Source organism: Clinocottus analis, unplaced genomic scaffold (genome assembly GCF_023055335.1).
Source record: "Clinocottus analis isolate CAN_PGR_092001 unplaced genomic scaffold, fCliAna1.0.p SCAF_13, whole genome shotgun sequence".
In the NCBI taxonomy this organism is placed as follows: domain Eukaryota; kingdom Metazoa; phylum Chordata; class Actinopteri; order Perciformes; family Cottidae; genus Clinocottus; species Clinocottus analis.
In genome coordinates, this window is record NW_027175854.1 from 779,428 (window position 1) to 801,357 (window position 21,930).

Consider the following 21,930-nt stretch of genomic DNA (forward strand, 5'->3'; position numbering starts at 1 on the left):
CTGTTCCAAAATAGTGAGTTTCTCTGCGATTTCCTCCGACAAAGATTTTATATTTAGAATCTGGAAATGATACATTTATAATATATAATAGAGAGAGAGAGAGAGAGAGAGAGAGAGAGAGAGAGAGAGAGAGAGAGAGAGAGAGAGAGAGAGAGAGAGAGAGAGAGAGAGAGAGAGAGAGAGAGAGAGAGAGAGGTCTCAAGCAGCAACACGCAGCAGGGCAAAACACCACCTCTAGTGAACAGGCATGCCCATTGAAGATCAGCTATTGCACTTTAAAGAGAGAAGAGAACCAAAAAATACCATTTGTACAAATAAAAGGCACATTTTCATCAACAGAAATCTAGAAAGAAGCCGTGTTCTGTTTGTTCCAGCATGTTTGGTTTGGATAATTTCTTTATGCCACACAGCTAATCATCACGTTATCAGAGAGATTCAAGTATAGAGTTGTTCCTGCTCTTTATATATATATATATATATATATATATATATATATATATATATATATATATATATATATATATATATATATATATATATATATATATATATATATTTGTCCAGGTGATTCTACAAATTTGCGCTTCAGGAATAAAGGCTAATCTCTTTTTTAACTTTTATTTAGCAATTAATTTCTTCTCCCGAGATATTAGATTTGATGAAATTATGTCACAAAGAATTTGACTAAAAGTTAATGGTGGATTACGGTCAAAAAAAAAAGAAGAAAAAAAGAGTGAAATCAGTGATTCTTTGTGCCCTTTTCTTCACCCTTTACTCTAAAAAGTGCCGCCGCGTCTCTTCATCTCGTGCACTTTAAAGGGACGCGAGGAATCGAGCGGCGTGAAGCTGGCGCTGGATGTTCTCACAACCAAATGCTGCTCCGGCTGAAAGGTGTGGTGAGATGCATGTACTGTACACTCCCTCTTGCAGCAAAATACAGGCACGTTATATTACATTGCATCTGTCTCGTCAAACTCATTGAACACATGCTGATTTTGGTTCAATCGAAGTGGTCCAGTGCATATCGAACACAATGCTCCATTCATTTGGTATCCATCAGAGTACTGACGACAGTGAGGATGAGAGCATTTCATAAAGTACGCGTACTACATTTCTATCAGCCATTTCAAAAAGGTTCGATTCCCACTCTACGGAGAATGTAGAACACTAAATACAGTAAACTGTCCGGAGGAATGATTGTGTACAGTGGACCGCCAAATGCAAATGAGCTCTGACCCGCGAGGCGATGATGTAATCCCCTGTGTGCGACACTTAAAGTAACACAAAGTATCTTTTGCTACGAATAAGTGAAAACACAAGATAATTAAAGTGTGTCTGTGGCGACATCTAGTGGCGACGCGGTGGTCTCGCTGTGAGACGTCAGCACGCTGAGAAACAAAAAAGGTGTTTTTTTGTTTAACATCAATAAGTGGAGGTGATCTAATATTAAACATTAAATTCAGTATATCGAGTGCACACCGTGTGTCTGATTAATCGTAAGTAAAAAGTGTAAATTACATCTCTCGCGTTGATAATTCATCTCGGTGCAGCTGACGCAGATGATCTGACTTTCTGATTGTGCTATTCGTTTGTGGTCATTCAAATAACAACTTAAAGGTTCGCCATGAAAAAGAAGAAGAAGAAGAAGCAGAAGATGCAAATCAAGGATGTGAGAATAACCATTTGCATGACTCGAGCCCCCAAAACTAATCAGTTACTACACACCTTGAAGAAGAATCCAGAGAAAACCAGAAGTAATCCCTGGTTTGAAAGCATAACTGTGTGTTTCAGTGTCAGCATACACGAGCTCCTCTTCCACACACAGAGGTGTCGAGGTCTATGCACAACGTCCACGACAACAGTTGATTTGAAGTCATGCGACTGCAGTGACGCCAGAAAATACTTCATGAAAAAAGTTTCTTTAAAGCCATCGACAGCACGATGAAGGACGTCTGTTTGCACCCCAACACTTTGTGACGACTGCAAAGCAAAAAACACATTCAGGTTCTCCGGTAAAAGCAGATTTCATACAGTGACTATTAGAGAGCCTTCACACTATTGGTGAGATTAAAAAGAAATCCTCCCGAAAACAATTCCTTACAAACATTTGTTTTCGTGTCCTCGACCTCTTCGCCGCCGTCCCGTAGAAATGTGGTTGTGCTTGACAGACAAAACTAAAATTTCAGATTTTTATTCTAAAATACTCTTGTTTACACCTCTTTGAGGTTTGATTTGCACTTCCTCTAAACTACAAGAACAATTGTCATTTTGTTAAATTTTTTAAAACACCAAATTAAAATAGTATGTCCAAATGCACCTCTGTCTTCTCAAAAATATAGCATTTCAGTCATCGCATCAAAATAATAACAGTTCTATAAATAGTTGTTGTTTTTTCTTCATCTTTAACAAATCTTGTGTCTTCCGGTTCCTCCAGTAAATAACCGCGGGCCCGATTCCCAACAACGCCGTCGTCCTCCATCCTTCCTCTTCGTGTTTCGCCTTTGAGTTTCAGAGCGACTGTTCAGAGCTTCCCGTTTCCCATCAGGCATTGCGGGCATCATTGTTTCCTTCCAACGGGCTGCAGGAGACACAGTTCGCTCCCAGCGGACACAATCGGTAGATTGTTGTCCCGATGGTGGCCAATAAGGTGGCTAATGCTGTCAAATATATGATCTTTTGTCCGTACCTTTAGAAAAAAAGGGGACAAGGAGATGTTAAAAGTCAGTTTCGGGCTAATGTGGAGTACCATTGAAGCTAACTTTAATCCCCGCCCTCGCTGCGCCCTTTGACCCCGTCTCACCGTGCCCTCGGGGTCCACCAGCAGCAGGTGCTTGGCGAGTCCGTTGTGCATGCCCGTCAGCACGAAGGACCCCGGGTTGGTGGTGCTCGTGCGAACCAGGAAGTCCCCGTCTTCTCTCAGCAGTTTTTCGGCGTCGCGGCGGCTCATCTTGCCGTGGTACCAGACCTGGCCCTCCAGCTCCTCCTGCGCCCGCAAGGCCACCGAGCGCACGAGGAGAGGGCTGGAGCTGTCCACGGACGCCGCCTTGTGGAGCCCGGAGACCTGAGGCTGGGCCGGGCCCTGGGGCGCCGGATGCGACTGGGACTGAATGGCGTCCTCGAAGGGCTCTGGTGGAGTTGAGGGCAGACCGATGAGTCAGCAGAGGAAGGATCTCCGTAGCGCAGATTTAACTGGACATCCTTCAGCTGTTTAAGCGCGTGAACGACGCTAAACGATGATATCAGCTACTGAAATAGTTAAAAAACCTAAATATGCCTCAGAAACACGAGGTCATCAGCGCTTGAACTTAAGGAGTGTCTTCATTTCTAACTGGTGGTGGATACTCTGTCCCACATCTATATGAATTCCCACTATGTCAGTGGCCAACAGGTGGCGGTAGTGCAGCGAGAGACGCAGCAACGCACTAGAAGAAGGCAAAGAAGAAGTAGAGCGCCAGCAACTGAATATGGATGTGAACAATGCAGGTTTTGTTCACTATTCACTATTTAATTTGACAGCTAAAACATGGCTGTTCCAGGAATTGTGTCACATTAAAGAAACCTTCTATTTCTCTACTAAAGCAAAGACCCTGCTGTTACATAAAGACACAAAACATAAAGACAAATGACTGAAATGCAAAGCGCAGCAGCTCGAGGAGCAATTCATCAAAACCAGAGCAGAAGATGATGATGTGCTAATATGCTTCCCCCCAAAACTATATTGAATATATATATATATATATATATATATATATATATATATATATATATATATATATATATATATATATATTAAATAACCTGTTATCCTCTTGAAGATACACACAAATATGCATGCCTGCCTTTTTTCTCAATATTTTTTTTCTTCGTTTTAATCTATAAATGTTTAATAGATTAAGAAGACACAAGTATATTTTGACTATTTTCTTCCCAGCTCTACACTAAATGTATATGTATATATAGCTGTATGTAAACATATATTTAATACATATTTAATAACCTAATAATTGAATAACCAGTACTGCAATTCATTACTTATTCACTAGCTTTAGAATTGGATTTTTCCACATTGCATTGCACATTAATATGCTGGAGTTTGTTAGTGGAGGAACACAGTGAAATGTGAACGCCAGCAGGTGGATAATAACTCCTTCACAGATTCTTCATACGTAGTTAAACACAACTTTATGAAACGCGTCTTTTATGCATAATAAGTGCACGTTAAAGGAGGGAAGGACGTAGCTGTGCAGTGACATTAGCGCTGCTATTGTCTCACTGTGCTGGTGCTATTAATGCCACAATGAATCCTCTATCATTAACATCTCACGCCAACGTTACTCTGAACGCACGGCACAGATCTGAATGCATCCGCTATGTGAAGCACGTGAACCTGCAGGAACTCACTCATGTCAAACAGGTCCTTCTGCGGGCTCTCCTTGACCGCGGCCGCCATGCCCTTGGTCACATGGTCGGCCTCGGCCTGCAGCGCGGCGAGCACCTGGGCGTCAATCTGCTGCGTGTTCACGTACGCCGGCATCTCCCCCGTTTTTGGCGCCGGGCCTTTACTCTCGGGCAGACTGCTTATGTCGAAGGATCCTACGGTAGACATGTTGGAGAGACAACCAGGTGTTGAGTTGATGACATCCTGCGAAGGAACGACAATGTCTCACGAGCTGAAGTAGCGGGAACGCGTTGGTTTTTCTTACCCTGTTGAATGAATATAGACTTTCTTTCATCTCCCCAGTTTTCCCCACAGTGCCGCCCTTGGTAATATGTCTGATCTACTGAGCATGGGCCCATCTGATGACACACACACACACACACACACACACACACACACACACGGGTATCAGTTCCATGCATTGTTATTGAGACGGAGACACCTCCACGTGAAAACTAAAGTCCCTAGATTAACGAGTTGTACCTGGCATCCGTCTGGCGCTGCGTTCTGATTGGTCAGCCGGGTGTCGATAAAGCCTCCAGGGGGGGGCATCTTGCCAGGGATGTTGTTGTAGTAAGGATGCTCTGCTGACTCCTCCTCTTCCTCTGTCCATGGCAACTCCTCCATGTTCAATACCCTGGGGAAAGACCTGGTTTGAGCATGAAACTCAAAGCTGCACGTGCACTTTCTACCTGCAGGCCTTTGCTGTCTGATATCGATGACATAAATACGCTCATGGCTGGATGCTGCGTCATTAAGGGACATGTCGGCCACATCAAGAAGAACAAATTCACTAGAAGCAGTCACATTTAGTTATATTAAAAACATGACAAAACAATCCAACAAAACCGCAGCACTAAAACATCGCACACAAGCCGTAGACTCAACCAGCTGTTTAACATCTGGCCCTGACACCACTGGTGCAGGAGCCAAAATGGGGTTTATTGTTTGAGGGAAACACTGGATGAACGGGGACATGTAGTTCCTTCATTTGTACACCGGGTGGCACACTAACTTCCAGAGGGGCGTACAGGTAAGTGCCTGCTAATGGTTTAGCTTTAGCTTGTTTCGGGGTTACCTGTGACGAGACCCTGTGATGTTTGTGGGGAGAACACATGTCCGAACATGTCCTAAGACTGTTATTGGGTCAGTTTGGAGCCTCTTTAACTGCCGTTAGTGGATGTGTACACCTGCGAGTGCGTCGCGATCGCCTCACCTGTCGTGTGTGGAGGACAGTTTCCCTGACGGACACTGCAGGTACTGCTGGAAGCGAAGGTCGAAGGCCTGGCCGATGGTGCTGATGACATCCTGGGCCAGCCCGTCAGAGCACTCCAGGATGTGACACGCTGCACGAGGGCGGGAGCGACACATCTTAACCAGCATGCAGATTGTGAGACGCTCTCTAGAGTGAAAATCGAAGGAATGAACGCCTACCTCTTCTGTTCACGGGGTCCTTCGCTACATAGGCAACAAAATCTGTTGTGTCCTAAAAAAAAGAAGACACAAAATACCCAAACTTTCATCTTCTGGTTTTCAAACATGTTTGTGGTGAAGTAGTTTGTAGTGATCACAAGCTGAAGTTAATACGACACAGGCCATCGAGATACTTACAGGGTCTCCTCCTGATGCAAAGGAGATGGACTGCATGTGATGGTTTGCTATGATCTGTCAAGAACACATTTATGCAGCACATGTGAGTGTTCAAATGCATCTTTATTCACACACACACATAGATACACATGCATGCATTCTGCACACATAGTGTAAAACGCATATCAGAATCTGGTTCATTTCTTTGCCTTTCCCCTATCTAAGGCCTCGTGAGGCGGCCATATTGGAAGCATGCAGGGGTCAGATGAGAAGGTGGGGACTTTAGTTTGAATGCAGCTATAACTCTGAGATAAGGAAGAGATATCTTGAGCGTCTGATTTAATACGTGTAGGATAATTAATAATATGTATTTTTGATCTAATTTGGCACCATCTGCTGGTGCAAGAGAGCAAAGCACACTGTGACCACTGACCACCTCGACCACGATTTAATTACCCCGACAACGTTAAGTAAAACCTAAATAAATAATTAAAAGTCAGGCTGCCAACCTCCTCTGGTTCTTCTAGCAACATCTGGAACAAACAGCCTAAATTATATTATTAAAAAAAAACACCTTGTGACTCCAGCAACAGCTAAAAATATGTTGCCATCGCAAATTTAGAAACTATCTTTTTGTTTTTGCTTTGGAGATTCATTCTAATCTTGACCTTGGAGACACATGCTGTGGTAAATATTATAAACCAAAAGGTCCTCACACACACACACACACACACACACACACAGTATATATGATTGAGGTTTGCGTAGACCCCCAAATCTAATGGTGCCACCGGACTATTTTCCTTAATGTAGCATCTGATCTTCATCACGTGGAGGATCTCTCGTTGTTTTGCAGAAGCTGGCACACTGACCTGTTTGCAGTCAGGGGTCATCAGGTTCAGGCTACTGGTGGAGATATTTAGGTTGATGGACATGCCAGCAAACTGCAGGTTGCTCTTCCCCAAGATGCTGGACAGAGCTTTTGACGGCGGCTGAGAGGAACAGAGGACACAAATGAGACAAATTACCACAACAAAGTCACTTTTTACCACACAGTATATCAAAAAGGAACAATTCAAAACAGTGTCTTTGCTTTCTTGCTGAGAGTTAAGATTGATATGAATGTGAATATGAAGCTATAGCTAGCAGACGGTTAGCAGGCAGACCTGCTTAGTATAAAGAATGGAAAGTGAGGGAAACAGCTAAAGCAAACGTAACAATATTCAACTACCAGCACCTCTAAAGTTATTTCTTCAAACTTTTTCTTGCCCATGCGAGGTGACTTTCTGGGGCCTCTAACCAGGAAATAGTCTGGCACATTAAAACCTCGTGTAAAACCAGAACTTAGTCGTTTCACTTTTTTTTGTACAAGTAAAATACATGAGATGTAACATGCTAATTATTAAGCTAAGTGGACGATGTTACCTGTGGGCAGAGCCACGCTTGTCGTTTTCCAGGATTTATGCTAAGCTAACCTGCTGCTCGCTGTAACTTGTAAAACGGCAAACTTTTGTGTTATCATTGCCATTTCCCCCATGAGCAAATGTGTACAGAGGAAACTTTATTGTTCGATATTGTTATCGATTACAGCGAGTTTGATACGTAACACTGTTCTGAGAGAGCAGAGTAATGCTTCATTTCACACCCCACATTAAGACAAGTCTCCTCGCGCACCGTGGACACACACCATGTACATGCACACACACACACACACACACACACACACACACACACACACACACACACTAGGCTCAGCCTCCTGATCACAGATATTGTGCACTACATGAGTCACTAAGCACTGTGCGCGGTGTGCAATGCATCGTGGGCTGGAGCTACGCCCACGCACATGCAGTCCCATACCTCTTGATCTCTCTCTCTCTCTCTCATCATTTCTTCCTCTTTCTCCATCTGTCTCCGTTTTCTCCCTCTTTTTACATGAAGGAAGGATGAGAGAAACTTACAGAGGCGATGCTATATATAGATTGTGGACGGGTAAATGAATATCTAATGCTGTTTCCTCTCCCCCCCACCCGATCTCTACTGTACCTTTCCTTTCACTAACATTCATTTTCTCAGCTCCCTCAGTGTGGGCTTCACTTCTCCTTCCTTCCTTCCTTCCTTCCTTCCCTCCATCCTTCCCTCCCTCCCTCCCATGTACCTTTCTCTTCCGCAGAGCTCCTTTGGTCCCTGGAACAGCCTCACACACCAGGCTGATGGCTTCCCTAGAGGGAGGACGAGAGGAGGCCGAAGCCAAGATGGTGACCGCGGACATCCACAGCATCGCGGCTATTTCACTCAGTTGCTACTCACGACTATGGACTTTGCCAAGAGCATTTTTATTTTGTCAATTTTGAGAGCCATGCTAGTGCTTCATGCTGATGTGGAGACAAAGTCAGGAATCCTCACAAAGTACAGCTGGTTTTATGTTTAGAAGAAGATTTTATTTTTGTTCTTTTAGTGGTTTCTCAGCGTTATGTGATACTTGAATAATTCAGGTCTTTGTTTTTTATTTATTATAATAATCACTTATTATTATAGCTTTTATTAGTCTGGTTTGTTCATTACTTGGTTCAGGAAATAAAATAATGGATAGATTTACAGTAAATGCAAATTCCTGTTTTTTTATTGAATATAATCATTTGCTTTATTTATGAATCAAATATTTACCTGTTGCTGCAATCTGTTTGGTTTTAGTTGTTCATTGTCTATTAACATGAGAGGATGGAAGTTGACCATTTACACACGCAAAATGGACCTAAAACATATTAAATTATTACATTTAACTCAAAGAAAAATACATGAACTCGACAGGTTGTTGCTCTTCAAATGAAATCTCCTTGGCCACAAGAGACCCGAGTCCAGATTCAATATCCAGAGAGTTTTTTAAGGGAACATTACAAAAGCAGAGCACCTCTGGAAACCATGCAACTCGTACGCGGCCTCCACATGACGGCGTGAGATCTAAAGATGTGACGATGAGATCGTTTCCATGTGAAAAGACAACACCATATGGATTAAATAGCGGCGTAAAATAAAGCCGCTTTGATGCAGTCAAATGAAATTCCCCCTGAAAAGAAGTGAATTTGGTTTTATGAGCCAAACAGAAACATTTCTGTGTCTTTTCTACGCGGAAAAATAACACACAACAGTGGGTTCTTTCAGAAAGGCAAAATCTATTAATAGCAAGATCATGAGACATAACATGTTGTCTGTGTTTGTCTGTCTGCCTCTCTCTATTAGAGAGAGAGAGAGCGAGAGAGAGAGAGAGAGAGAGAGAGAGAGAGAGAGAGAGAGAGAGAGAGAGAGAGAGAGAGAGAGAGAGCTAACATAAGTCTGGACTGACTTCAGGAAGTCGAGCATAAAAGTGGACAAGACGAGCAGATTCATGAGGCCTTTGCTTCGCTGCTCATTGTGATTTCAAACACACACAAACACACACAATGCACACACACACACAATGCACACACACACACACAATGCACACACACACACAATGCACACACACACACACAATGCACACACACACACACGGCGATAACAGGCAGCTTCCATGTGCTCTAGATACGTTAAATATCAAAATCCTGTCAGGTTTTAAGAAAATGTGGCAGATTGAAGCGTATTAATAGAGAATGAACGTTCTGCTTTTAGATATATGTTTATATTTGCCAAAGAATGACAGAGTCACTTATTTTATAAGTGTTTTAAGAGTAAATAGTTTTCAATGCTAAATGTATGTAATATTAAGCACTAAAACAAGATTATCACTGACTAACTTGCACAGATCGTCCAGTAAAAGTGTTTTTAAACATAAATTCTGCTGTTTTCTATTTTCTCTACCCATAATGTTTCATTCTTATAAGGTACGTTTAATCATATTGTATTAGTATATTTAGGTATATTTGTATTTTGGTTTAATAATCTAATATTTTAGATCTGGTATGACAATTTATTTTTTTAATTGTGTGATTTTTAAGTCAAAATGTTTTTGTTTTTTTAAACCTGTCAAATAAAACCTCTAACAAATCATTTAAAATAGTTCATAATTATGTTAAGTCTTTATTGTGAACAATACCTGGTGATTTGTGACCTCGTGTTGAAATCCAGGGATCTCATCGACCGAAGGACTTCTATACAACCCAGGTACTGCGAAGAAGACATGTAGAGAGTTACACACACATTGTTCAACACGTTAGGACATTACAGCGTGGTCATATTATATTAAACAGTCTTATGAATGCTTTTATAAGAGATGTGAATATTCATTTGGTTTTATGATCTGATATTATCATCCAACCTTCACAAATTAACTTTAAACTGTGGTTTTCTACTTTTCTAGTTAAAAAACAAGACATCAAAGACAAAGTTCAGCTTTGGAAAACTGCATCGTGGAGTTACTAAATCTCATGAAAGCACCTTCACCTCTCGCTGGCATCACAGCGTCTCCTCTGATGGACATTACGCAGACTGAGAACATTGCATGCAGACGAGTTGCTATCGTTATCAGACTCATAATCTGTCACATTTTCAAGTTATTACACTCATAACTTTCAGATTACTGTCCAGTAAGCGTCTTGCAAGCGCCGGCAAACAAATAAAACAGATTCAACGTGATGTTTGCACACTTTTTCTTCATGTTATCTATTTTCAGAACGCAGCGTTTGAAGTGCTCTCTTCAGCAAAAATATACCTCACGGTTCTAAAATTGGTGGAGACCTATTCTGAGCTCCACACGACGATGTTTTCCTCTCATGCTGGACAACAAACAAATACATTGTTCACACAGGAAAACTCAACTTCAAATGATTCAAGAATATCACAGATATGAAGAGGCCATAACTGATCCCAGTGAATATACGACCTCGATATCATTTCAGGTCCTGAAAGAGTTAACTTTACAACAAATAACCTGAAACAAAGTCATTATAACATTAGCTGGAGGTACTGATAGAGTTTTGGTGTTCTGGTCTTGAATTGAAGTGTCTCTCTTATCATTTAGTGGCACTAAAAAGATGTAACGTGCAGTTAGTCCACAATGTGTACAGTTGCTGAATTAGAAATGTTAGATTAAACAGTCCAGTTGTGTGCAGTCTAGACAGGAGATGTCAGGTCAGGAGGACAAAGCACTTATCCATAAATACCGCACAGCTAAAGGTTAATGCAATGAGTATTAATAAATGTTGAATAAAAAAACATGCACAGAATAAGGACAAACGTGAAATAAAAAAACACAATATAGTAACAAAGGCAAAACAAGACGGGCTTTATTATTTAGTTTTTTAGCTTCTTCCTCTGTTTGTGCACACTGACACAGTTAGCATGGGCAAAAAGTGAGTGTAAAAAGTGTCACTGTCAATCAATGTCCCTTTAGAGTAATGGTGCATGATGCGCGAGGAGTGACCACATGACGCTAATTAAAAGTGCTGTGAGCATAACACCACGCTGAACTCAATACACACAGGATCTCCAACCACAGGGAGGGCAGAGGGTGGTGTGTGTGTGTGTGTGTGGGGTGTGTGTGTGGGGGGGGGGGAGCAGCGACCGGACCCATTTCCCCCTCTCGGTGAGGATGCTTTCAGCGGCATTGACCGGACAAATAAGCGCTGCCGTCCTTAATGCAGTTAATGGAACGTCACGCTGGTCACAGATACTGCCGGCTTTGTTTGGGCAAAGTTGTGGTAAAGGTGTCACATGATGGCCATCACACCGCGTAACTCGATTTGGAAGACAACACGTGACCGAGCGATCCTCTCCAGCCCCCAAAACCACCTTGTTGTTGTATGTGCAGCATTTTAAAAAAGATGCACGCTTAACTGCCGAGTTGTTGTTTCAGTAAAAAATGGTTTGTTCCATTTTTTGTCGTTCACTTTACACCTTTTAGAGCCGGGGCTCGGCATCGTCGCTCCTCATGCTAGTGACTCATTGCCGGCACGATGACATTCACAGGTCTCGTACTCGTGCGGCAACTTGTGCCGCTTTGCATGATGCATGAAGGCTGAGCGACAAACAGCGGCTGCAACCAGACAAACATGCGCTGTGTGTGTGTTTGTTTCTCCCCTTTCCACCATTTCACTGCCTGCGAGCAGAAGCCGCCGTCGAGCTCATGGAGCTGCACAATGCACAGAATAACACATCACCATGGCTACAAAAGCACAACGCTGTGGGTCTGCACGCATGAGGCAGACTGGATGAATTGAAATGTTTGCGGTACACTCAAAATGACGCTGATCATCCCTTTTCCCCCCCCGACGCTAACCTCTGTATTTCCTGAATTATTCAATGCCTATTTTCTGGTTGCTGCCGCCGCTGCACCTTCTGGTGGAGCCAACCTCCATCCGCCCACTCAAGGGCATGTTGTTATGTGCCAACACAACATTATCTCTCACTAAACTATTACCCCCCTCCTCTTACACGTGGCCGAGCTTGACTCATTGAAAGAAAAGAGAGAATTGGAAAAGAAGGCGAGGGCAAAAAGAAATGTGAAACGAGGCGACCAACCTTCACAATGTATGTCACTCCTGGCCCGGAGATCTTCTCGCTGGAGTGTAGCCATCCTCTGGAGGGCTTGATCACCAGTCCACCGCCTCCACCTGGATTCCAGTCCTCTCCGCCGGGCGGGAGCTCCTCCAGCCTGCTCTTCTTGCTCATGCTGGCGGCCGGCTCCAGCTGCGAGCAGGGGGTCGAGTGAGAGGCCGCCGAGCCGCACAGAGAGCCGCCCACACCGGAGGCTGCCGTCGCCGCCGCTGCCGCCGCCGCGCTGGGACTCGGGCCGCCGGAGCCGCCCGAACCCGATCCCCCACCGCCCCCCTGCAGCTTGGACACAGCCAGGTCCTTGACAGCCGAGGGCAGGCCCTTGATGCCCAGCAGGCTGCCCGAGTTGCTGAATTTCAGGCCGGACACCTTGTTGATGAGGGTGCAGAGGGTGGTGCCTCCATCTTCCAGGTGGTGGTCAGAGCCGTGGCCGGTGGGGGTGCTGGAAGCGGCGGTGGTGGCGGCGGAGGGCTGGACCTCAGTCGGGGGTGTGTAAGACGTCTCGGCTGCAGACTGGGGGGGGGCCGAGACCTTGGGGTTCATGGACAGGCCGTGGAGAAGCTCATCGACGGATGTTACTGACTCATTCCTGAAGCGGTTGTATTTGGTACGGTGAAGCATACCCTTCCCTCGCTCGCCCTCTCCCCTCTCTCTCCACCAACCGACGCGCACAGCCTGCCTCCTTCACAAGTGTGCTGGCAGACGTGGCTGAGCCGCGCTGATTACCCTCTCCTGTAACATAGCAGCGGCGGAACGGGCAGCAAACGCCTTTTAGCAATCACAGGCCACCTGACTGTAATTTTCTCTATTGAGGTTACAGTGGTGGTTGTGTTGAGCTGCTGCTGCTGCTGCTGCTGCTGCTGCTGCTGCTGCTGCTGCTGCTGCTGTCGCCAAAGTCCAATCCACGCTCAGTAAAATCCAGAGCTGCAATCCAATCCGTCAGATAGAAATACACAGACACAATCCATGGAAACACAGCGTTGAGGGAGAGCGAGAAAGAGGACGGAGAGGAAAAACAGGTCTCTGGAAAGGCTGCCGGTGTTGTGGTGCAGCTTGCTGGGTTTCCAGCGGTGATGCTGCTGCTGATTTCCAGCCTCCAAAAATCCAAAAAGTAAGAACAGAGAAAGGTCTATGTAGTCGATGATCACGGATACTGCGAGGGAAGAGCAAACACTCTCTGCTGACTGCTGCCTGCCGGCTCAGAGCTAAAGCATGACTCACTGATCAGAGAAAACCTTCTCAACAAAAGGCTTGCTGAACACTGCAAATCACTTCCTGTCGGAGCGAGAGAAAAAACCTCCCACTTACAGCACACTAGAACCAATCAATTTTTAAATTCCCCAGTCTGATATTTATTCTCTTTAATTCTTTCCTCCTCGTTTGTCTTTCTGAGAAAATGAAATTAAGAGTGAGAGGAAGCTCGATGTATTAACTTCGTGACATAATTATTGAGAATAATCAGCTTCAACACAAGTAAAACGCAATTAATATCCAATTAAAATCAATAATAAAAGTTCAAATAAAAGGATGATACGCACAATAAACGCATGACAGACATTAAATAACCGGTGAAAACTAGCATCGATTTAATTTATAGCCACAATCCTGCAACACTCGTTTTAGCAAAATATAGACGTCTGTTTCAAAAATGAAATCTGTATTTAAATGTAACGTAAAGATTTCATTTTTTTGCTAAATGAAGGGAAAATAAAGATCTATACCGCAAGTCACTGAGAGCAACAATACAGTAAAATGTTAGCATGACCGGAAATACGCAACATCATTAATATAATGTCCATGTTAATTTATAATAGCTGCAGAATATGGGCAGACATCACTCCTCAGTTATGTACTTTAAAAACCCATGATTTCTTAAAATACATGTGGTTTCTTCCCAAAATATGAACAATCAAGTATCAATGCAAAAATGAATAAAGCATCTTGTCTCCATTAAATCTGTTTTTAAGGACTAATTCAGTATTCTTCAACAAAGGAATAACACGAATGTCACAAGAAGGAAGCAGATTGGATCTCGCGGCTCGTCTAAAATACCCGGCAATGCGTCCAGGTTGGATTACATGAATGACACGAGTGAGAGAAAAAACACAGTGCGAACGACATGTTTCTCAGGCAGACGAGTCAATGAAACGACCGAACGGATGACAGAAAGAAAAAAAGACCCACGAGTCTCCTCAAAACCAGCAGCAATGAAGCATCTTTGTCTCCCCGGCAGCGGCGAGCACACAGCCAGACACCATTCATGCAAAATGTCCTCAGGAGCATCGAGCAAAGCCCAAAGACTGACACTCATTCATAAGCAGCTTCCGCTCTCACTCTGCTGCAGATTTCGCACTGCAGTCCCTCCCAACATCTCTCTTTCCTGCCTGGCAAATATAGAGAGAGAGAGGGAGAGAGAGAGAGAGAGAGAGAGAGAGAGAGAGGAAAAAAAGAAAGCACGTCTGCCTTCTCTCCTCTGAAAAAAAATAAGGCAAACACAGAAGCAGGAAGAAAAGGCCCTCGCAAATCAAAAGAGGAGGCAAAAAGATAGAGGGAACGAGCGGAGGACAGAAAGCATGCAATATTTAGTCTTTTATGTGAATGAAATAGCAGCCCGGCATACCAATGTTTCTGTGAATGGAAGCAAGGCCTTTCTGCCTCTGCAAGGCAATCCCTCGGGATGGCATGGTCTTATCCAATGAGGAGCCGGCTGGATGACTCATTCAGGGGAGGCGAGCAGAATAGTGGAAGAGACCATTCCAGACGCAGGTGTACATCTTGTTTTCTCTTGGCTGCCCTTTAATAAACGTTGTGTACATCATCCGATATCAGTTCTTGGCAGGATTCAATCAGCCAATGATCTGTTCACAAAATAAGAAGAACAATAAATGTCCAGAATAAAGACGTTTGAAGGAACGATGCCACCCCCGTGATTTCTGATTGTCACCATTAACAGCTTTTTTTTCTCCACATTCATGTGAACAGTTACCACCTACACATTTAATTAGCAATTTATTGTTTATATGCAAGAGGGCAGATAGTACAAACGTACGAGAACAACAAATGCATCTAGGATTGATGAATCTGTCGATATACTGGGGCAACATTTGTCTTTTGAAAAGATATATTTAGCATCCTATTTGATTTCATTATTAGAACGACATCCTGTATGCTAATGTTTTATATGCTCTCGTTGATATTTGAATAATTTATAATAAGTCTCTTTGCATGAGATGATGATTGTCTATAAGAAGAAAACATTTAAATTACTGCTCAAAGATTGTGTTGTTATGGCTAATCTATGACTAGCGCAGAAACACAACCAGGAGGCACTATTTGGGTTCATTGGACATGTGTTTGTGAAGCTCAAAACTATTTTGTCCTTCTTTTGCTTCCCTTTAATTTAAAATGATATGAAAGTCTGCATGGAAACAGTTAATTAATCTTAAAGCCATGTTGTTGTATCTGATAAACAATTTTAACTGTTAAAGTATCAATTATAATCATACATACCACTCTCATCATACATATAAACACATATTATATACAATAAACAAGATGAATATAAAAAGAAAACAAAGACAAAAAGACAATTAACGACTACAGAGTAGTGAAAGCTGGTCCTTCCAATCAGCCCCCATTGTTTCTCATCCCATTGTTTCTCATCCCATTGTTTCTCATCCCATTGTTTCTCATTGCATTGTTTCTCATTGCATTTATTGCAGCAGACAGTTAAGGTTTATCTGACCTGCTAGCATGGCTGTAGGTCAGTCTTAGTTTATAATTATGTGTAAACACTGTTATTCACATATAAAATAACATATAACTGTATGATTCTCCTCCACAATGAGGTGGAAAAAGTCCTCTGAAAAAGGGTGCAGACATATTGCTCGCTGCTACATCACTACATAGACGTGGTAGTGTTCAGTGAACTAGTGCTCAGAGATTTGGGTCAATCTGTGGACAGGTGTCTAGTAAAAAGCTAATTAGATTATCCTCTTCCAGTGAGATTATTGGTACATCTTCACAACCTCCATGTAAGTGAGTTTTCTAAACAGGAAGGCCTGACAACACAAACACGAACGTGTCTTCTGCTTATCTCACACGTGAAGAACATTCACAAAATATACACAACTCATCCTGATAATCACTCACATGTAATACTTGTGAGAATCAGTACTTCCAGTGATTGGCATCATCATGTTCTTTTGCAATCAAACGTGTGACTTAATGTCCGGTTTTCGTCTCAATCACATTAGGAGTGAATGGGGAAGGAGAGACAGAGGAAAGAGCATCCATTGGCAAGGAACGCAGCAGACACTTCTCCACTACTGTTGCCAGGTTACCAAAAACATTTTTAAAAAAAGCAGGAGTTATTTTCAGACTAGCTAGAAGCAAAATAACCAATGTTACAGAAAGGGCGGACGCAGGCAACTGGTTAAAGCCAACCTTTTTTTTTTTTCCATTAAAAAGTCCATTATTCCACGACAGCAATGAAAAGCTCAAGAGTTGGCTCATGATTCAAATTGTAATGTTTAACGTTCACAATCAAACATTCACATATGGAACAGATGACAACAGACTTAAAAGCATATTGTTAAGGTAAAAGGCAAAATACATCATAACAGCATTCTACGCATTTGTCCTGTCAAATGTATATTTTAATGAGATATTTATATCTAGATTAGAAACGATGCTTTTGTTAAATCTTACCAACGCATCTCCCTGTTGACACTGACAGAGGAGAAATAGTGGAAACTTAAATAAGACTGTTTTTGTGGATGAAATCAGGAGAACTGAACCGTCAGTCGGTCCATCTACATTGTTACAGTTGTCTGCATGATGAGACAAAAAAATAGCCATCTTTATACTAAAATAAATATATGGCCGCTACGTCCATTTGATGCATTACTCCAACGCTGCAGCATCCAAACAGCCATACTGGTCATGAGAGAGACAGCCCCTCCCACTTTTATGACAAGTTATACAATGACGGAAACAAACTCTTGACCCCATATATATATTATTTTTTATTTTTTTTAGGCCAGAGACACCTTTATATTTGATGAAAAATACAAAGTTACTCAACCTTTGGTTAGCATCGTGTTCTACTGAATGGAGCTGTTGTGTTGCATCCTCGGCCTAATATGAGGCTGTTTGTGACCACCATTCATTAACATTCCCGCCTGTGGTTACACAAGTGTGTGTGATGTTTCTTAAAAGCTCAATGTAACATAATAAAATGAATAGCATAAAGAGAAACAATATTGATAGCCTACTTGAAGTGAGGTGCGTGATGTAAGAGTTTCCTGTGTGGACAACGTGCAGCCTTGAGAGCTCATTTTCATAACCACGTCTGGAGCATCGCTTGAGCTTTCTGTGAAAGGTTCATTTAAAAAGCGGCAGATGCAGCAGAAGTACAAGAGGATCATATAGGTGTGTATGCAGCGCTACAGTCACCTTATAGTGTGTACGCCGGTCATCCAATACATTTAAGTTCAATCACAACATTTGATGCAATACATGTTTAAGTAAATACTAATGTGCATTGTTTAATGTAAGAGATGACTGCATTTTTTTGTAATTTGATCAGCTGTCATACACATATGCAACATTTTTAAGCTGTGTTTTTTGTCATTTGTATTATAAACGCTTTGAGGTTCATTTATGCTCTTAAAAACTACAATTTCCAAAAATATGCTGTTTATCCATTTCATTAAAGTTAGGAACATATTTGTATTTGTTGTATAGTCTTTGAACACATGAGACATTAGGTTTAAATATCTTTCACTGACTTTATATAGACTAGCTACACATAAAAAAGATGCGTATGCTAATTGTTTATTGTAAGCATAATTAATGTCCCACATGGTTTTGCTCTCAGTGCTTGCTCTTTAACTAAATTGTAAGTAAACGTTAACAATAATCAAGACAATAGAATAAAACATACGTAACATAAGACAATGTCAGTAAGCTAACTACACTAGCTTAAGGCTAACTACAGCGGTGCCAATGGAGCTCCTCGGTAAACCTCGAAGCTGCAAGAGCAACAGCTAGCAACAGTAAGCAACACAACAGTTAGCAACAGTTAGCAACACCACAGTTAGCAATAGTTAGCAACACAACAGTTAGCAACACCACAGTTAGCAATAGTTAGCAACACAACAGTTAGCAACAGTTAGCAACACCACAGTTAGCAACAGTTAGCGATAGTTAGCAACACAACAGTTAGTAACAGTTAGCAATAGTTAGCAACACAACAGTTAGCAATAGTTAGCAACACAACAGTTAGCAATAGTTAGCAACAGTTAGCGCCAGTTCACCGAGCCGCAAACTGCCTGAACATGCGCCAAGAGTTATAGTGCATGTACATGAACATCTACGAGCAACACATGCACCTTGCTCAAAGGAAGTCGTGGGCAACCCTACCACACAGCAGCTCATCCCGGAAGTAAGCGAGCGTCATCTGGTCCCCGTTGGCGCGATTACAACGCGGCGCACTACGAAGGGACATTTGTGCCTTTTTTTACCCGAACAAATGTCTAGTTTGTTCGTAAATTATCTCCAAATCTTTGCTCTTAATTCCAAAAATTGCTCTAAAAATTTTTTTTTTAAAAACGCTCTTAAGAAAAAAAAAATGCTTTAAAAAAAAAAACACGCTTAAAAAAAATCTAAACTGAAATTTGGTGACAAAAAAAATTGCTCTCAAAAAAAATTGCTCTCGAAACTAGAATTTGCTCTAAAAAAAAGTAATTTGCTCTAAATAAAAAAAAAAACACTCCAAAAAAAATTTGCTTTCACAAAAAATTGCTTAAAAAAAATAATTTAAGAACAGTTTTTTGAATTGAGAGCAATTATTTGCAGATAATTTACTTACAGACAAGAAATTTGCTCGGGTAAAAAATACCTGCTGCAAATACTATTACCATTATTATGTAGTGATTAGAGATTTTTAAACAAGTATCAGACCTTGTTTATACTAAACATGATGTATTTGATAAACAAAGTACTATTTGTTTTGCCTGTGTTACTCTACTTGGCCACCAGAGGGCGCTGTGACTCCAGTTGTGCTGAATAGCGCCATGAAAAACAGAAAAGCATCACAGAGCTACAGAAACTTCTGCTTATAAACGTTTATTTCTCAGTTGCATGTTTTTTTGTGATACATCAAGTGTCTTGTACTGAACATTTAAGATCGGGTGTTTTTATCTGATTATTCTTAATTTACTCAGAATACAATATTAAATGCCCTTTTGTTTATAAATCAGTGGGGCATAAACAGCAGATAACATCTATAACCTACATTTAGAAAGAAAATGTTTTCACTCAAGGATTATATTATATTAAATGTCATAACTGGCTTCCAAGGAGAAATGCACGGCGGTGGGTCGGTGAATAATTTAGATGGTAGGAAGTGTTTCTGTAGAAAAAAGGCTGACGCGTCATCGTGCCACTCAGTTCAGATCCTGCAGGAGTTAGAACTATAACTATATATATATATATATATATATATATATATATATATATATATATATATATATAGATTTTCTTAGGAATGGGTGAATCTTTCATAGGCCATGTGTGAACATGTTTCATTCAAACATAAAACAAACTCAATGTATGTTTTGCCTCCGGAGCCAACGGGGTTGTCACCTTTTTTATTGTGCACAAAAAACTGCAGACTGAAATCATTGCACACCGAAAGCAACCAATGCAAAGGATGCTTGGGGGGGTTTATCCGATAAGAGTGAGCTTCATGTCAGACATCCGGGAGATGCTGTGGTTGAAAAGAACACTGAACTTCTCCATTCCTGCAATCAAGTCTTTGACTCTCCGGAAGAAGAAAAAACAAACACACACACTGTATAACCTCAAGTGAACATCTGAGGCCTTTGTCAAATAAACCAAACTATTTCACAGGCCACAGATGCTGCATCACTTACACAGTGTTTTTGTTCCATAAGCACTGCTTTCAGGATGTTCATTTTCATCAATAAAAATAGAAATAAATGCATATTTGGTGAAAAGGCAGCACACGCATCCTCCGACCGATGACCTTCATCTACAGCTTTGGAAAGGAGTCCCAACGCCGTCGTCACAGCCAGGTGAGCCCCTCCCCCTCCCCTTCCCCTTCCCCCCGCTGCAGGTCGGTGTCTTGAATTCTCCATCAAACTCCAACGTAAGAAGTGACACCGTGTGTGTCTCAGGTGTCAAAAGGCGCGGTCCACCTGGGCTGCTGCGTGAGGACGTTCACAACCAGACGCGGCCGACACGAGTGAAGCTGGTGACGTGGTCACAGAGCTCAGTGGCCGTCACAGCTTTCCTGTGGAGGGAAACAGAGCTGCACTGTACCAGAGGAGGAGGACGGTCGACGTGTTAGATGTTCAACCGGCCTGGCTGCAGGCCTCGGAGTCATCTTCAGTTCCAGCAGGCATTTAAATCAGTGACCTTCAACCACCAGTGTGACGTGAGAGAGTCTGCTGTGCCGTGGGAAATGTCCAATTTCACTTGATCGGTCCAAAGCCTGCAATATAGTGGCTCGCCTAGTTATTAAATACTCTTTTATGCCAGTAGGTAGCTCATTAATTTCCTAGCATATATACTTTATTATGTATGTATAAGCAACAGTGTGACATTTTGTTTTGGTTGTTGGTGTTCTGCAGGATTTCTTTTTACTGTAGAAAATGTGTCGCGGCTCAAAAGAGGTTGAAAACACTGATTTAAATAATAATGAAAACAAAAACGGTTGCATTGAAGGTGCTTTCATGTTATTCTGCTCAAACTAAAGCAAACTTGTACATTTTTATTCAAACTTAAAGAGTTGAAACAGACGTGTTCATTACAGGAACAGCTGAGAGATGAAACCTGGAAATATATTTCATTACTCTCAATAAGAAATTCACTAAGTTTGGTGATTCGTTCATGTATATTTTAAAGAACCTTTAGTAATCCTTTAAAAAAAGGAACATACAAGTGTTTTGTTATCAGAACACAATTAGCTGAGTGGGGTTAATAAATCATGTGGAACAAAGTGTTAAATGTGATGGCTAAAAGTAGTTCACCCAAAAAAACTGCAGGAATGGATCATTTTGTTAAATAAGTGCGCCGTTTAAAAATAAACTCAAAACACTTCATTCAAGATTAAATAAAGTACAAAGTTAAGTTGCAGAACACAAACACAACTTCATGGAATATAAACCAGCTGGCTTTAGCTTTGTGTTCCTCGTTATTCGCCTCAATAAATCTGGACTTTGCACTTCTCCAGAGCTCAGAGCTGCTCTCCTGAAGCCGAACATGCAGGCGGATTAAAACGCTGCGAGTCGACCGAGACACAGAACCACTACGGAGACACACCGGCGTGCACGGACACAGACAGA

General features: G+C 42.0%; 2 protein-coding genes across 8 annotated transcripts in view; both read right to left on the bottom strand.

Moving 5' to 3' along the window:
• Positions 1–2,175: 2,175 nt before the first annotated feature.
• shc3 (SHC (Src homology 2 domain containing) transforming protein 3) lies at positions 2,176–19,052 on the bottom strand. Of its 7 annotated transcripts, none has more exons than XM_068573900.1 (14): positions 16,709–17,328; positions 15,177–15,414; positions 12,524–13,480; positions 10,101–10,171; positions 8,187–8,250; positions 6,901–7,020; positions 6,050–6,103; positions 5,873–5,924; positions 5,655–5,784; positions 4,922–5,075; positions 4,704–4,797; positions 4,402–4,593; positions 2,801–3,126; positions 2,176–2,686 (listed from the first exon to the last, which is right to left on the bottom strand). In XM_068573900.1, exons 3-14 carry the CDS (start codon positions 13,175–13,177, stop codon positions 2,558–2,560), a joined length of 2,040 nt encoding a protein of 679 aa, XP_068430001.1. In that variant the 5' UTR covers positions 13,178–13,480; positions 15,177–15,414; positions 16,709–17,328; the 3' UTR covers positions 2,176–2,557. The 7 variants fall into 7 exon arrangements, with proteins under 7 accessions (XP_068430001.1, XP_068430000.1, XP_068430002.1 ...); XM_068573899.1 differs by having other exon boundaries at positions 12,524–13,709; XM_068573901.1 differs by having other exon boundaries at positions 12,524–13,288; positions 16,709–17,327.
• A 1,653-nt stretch (positions 19,053–20,705) lies between these two features.
• sema4d (sema domain, immunoglobulin domain (Ig), transmembrane domain (TM) and short cytoplasmic domain, (semaphorin) 4D) overlaps positions 20,706–21,930 on the bottom strand; it is a 34,532-nt gene continuing 33,307 nt past the window's right edge. Inside the window, exon 20 of the mRNA XM_068573654.1 lies at positions 20,706–20,876. Coding sequence (XP_068429755.1) covers positions 20,856–20,876 — 21 coding nt within the window. The 3' untranslated portion in view covers positions 20,706–20,855. The remainder of the gene's footprint in view (positions 20,877–21,930) is intronic.

Excerpts from the sequence above, each read along its gene's own strand:
- shc3 (XM_068573896.1), bottom strand. The coding sequence starts at position 13,177 with ATGCTTCACCGTACCAAATACAACCGCTTCAGGAATGAGTCAGTAACA. Across the intron at positions 7,021-8,186 it reads GAGCTCTGCGGAAGAGAAAG|CCGCCGTCAAAAGCTCTGTC; the intron begins GTACATGGGAGG and ends TGTTCCTCTCAG. Across the intron at positions 2,687-2,800 it reads TGGTGGACCCCGAGGGCACG|GTACGGACAAAAGATCATAT; the intron begins GTGAGACGGGGT and ends TTTTTTCTAAAG.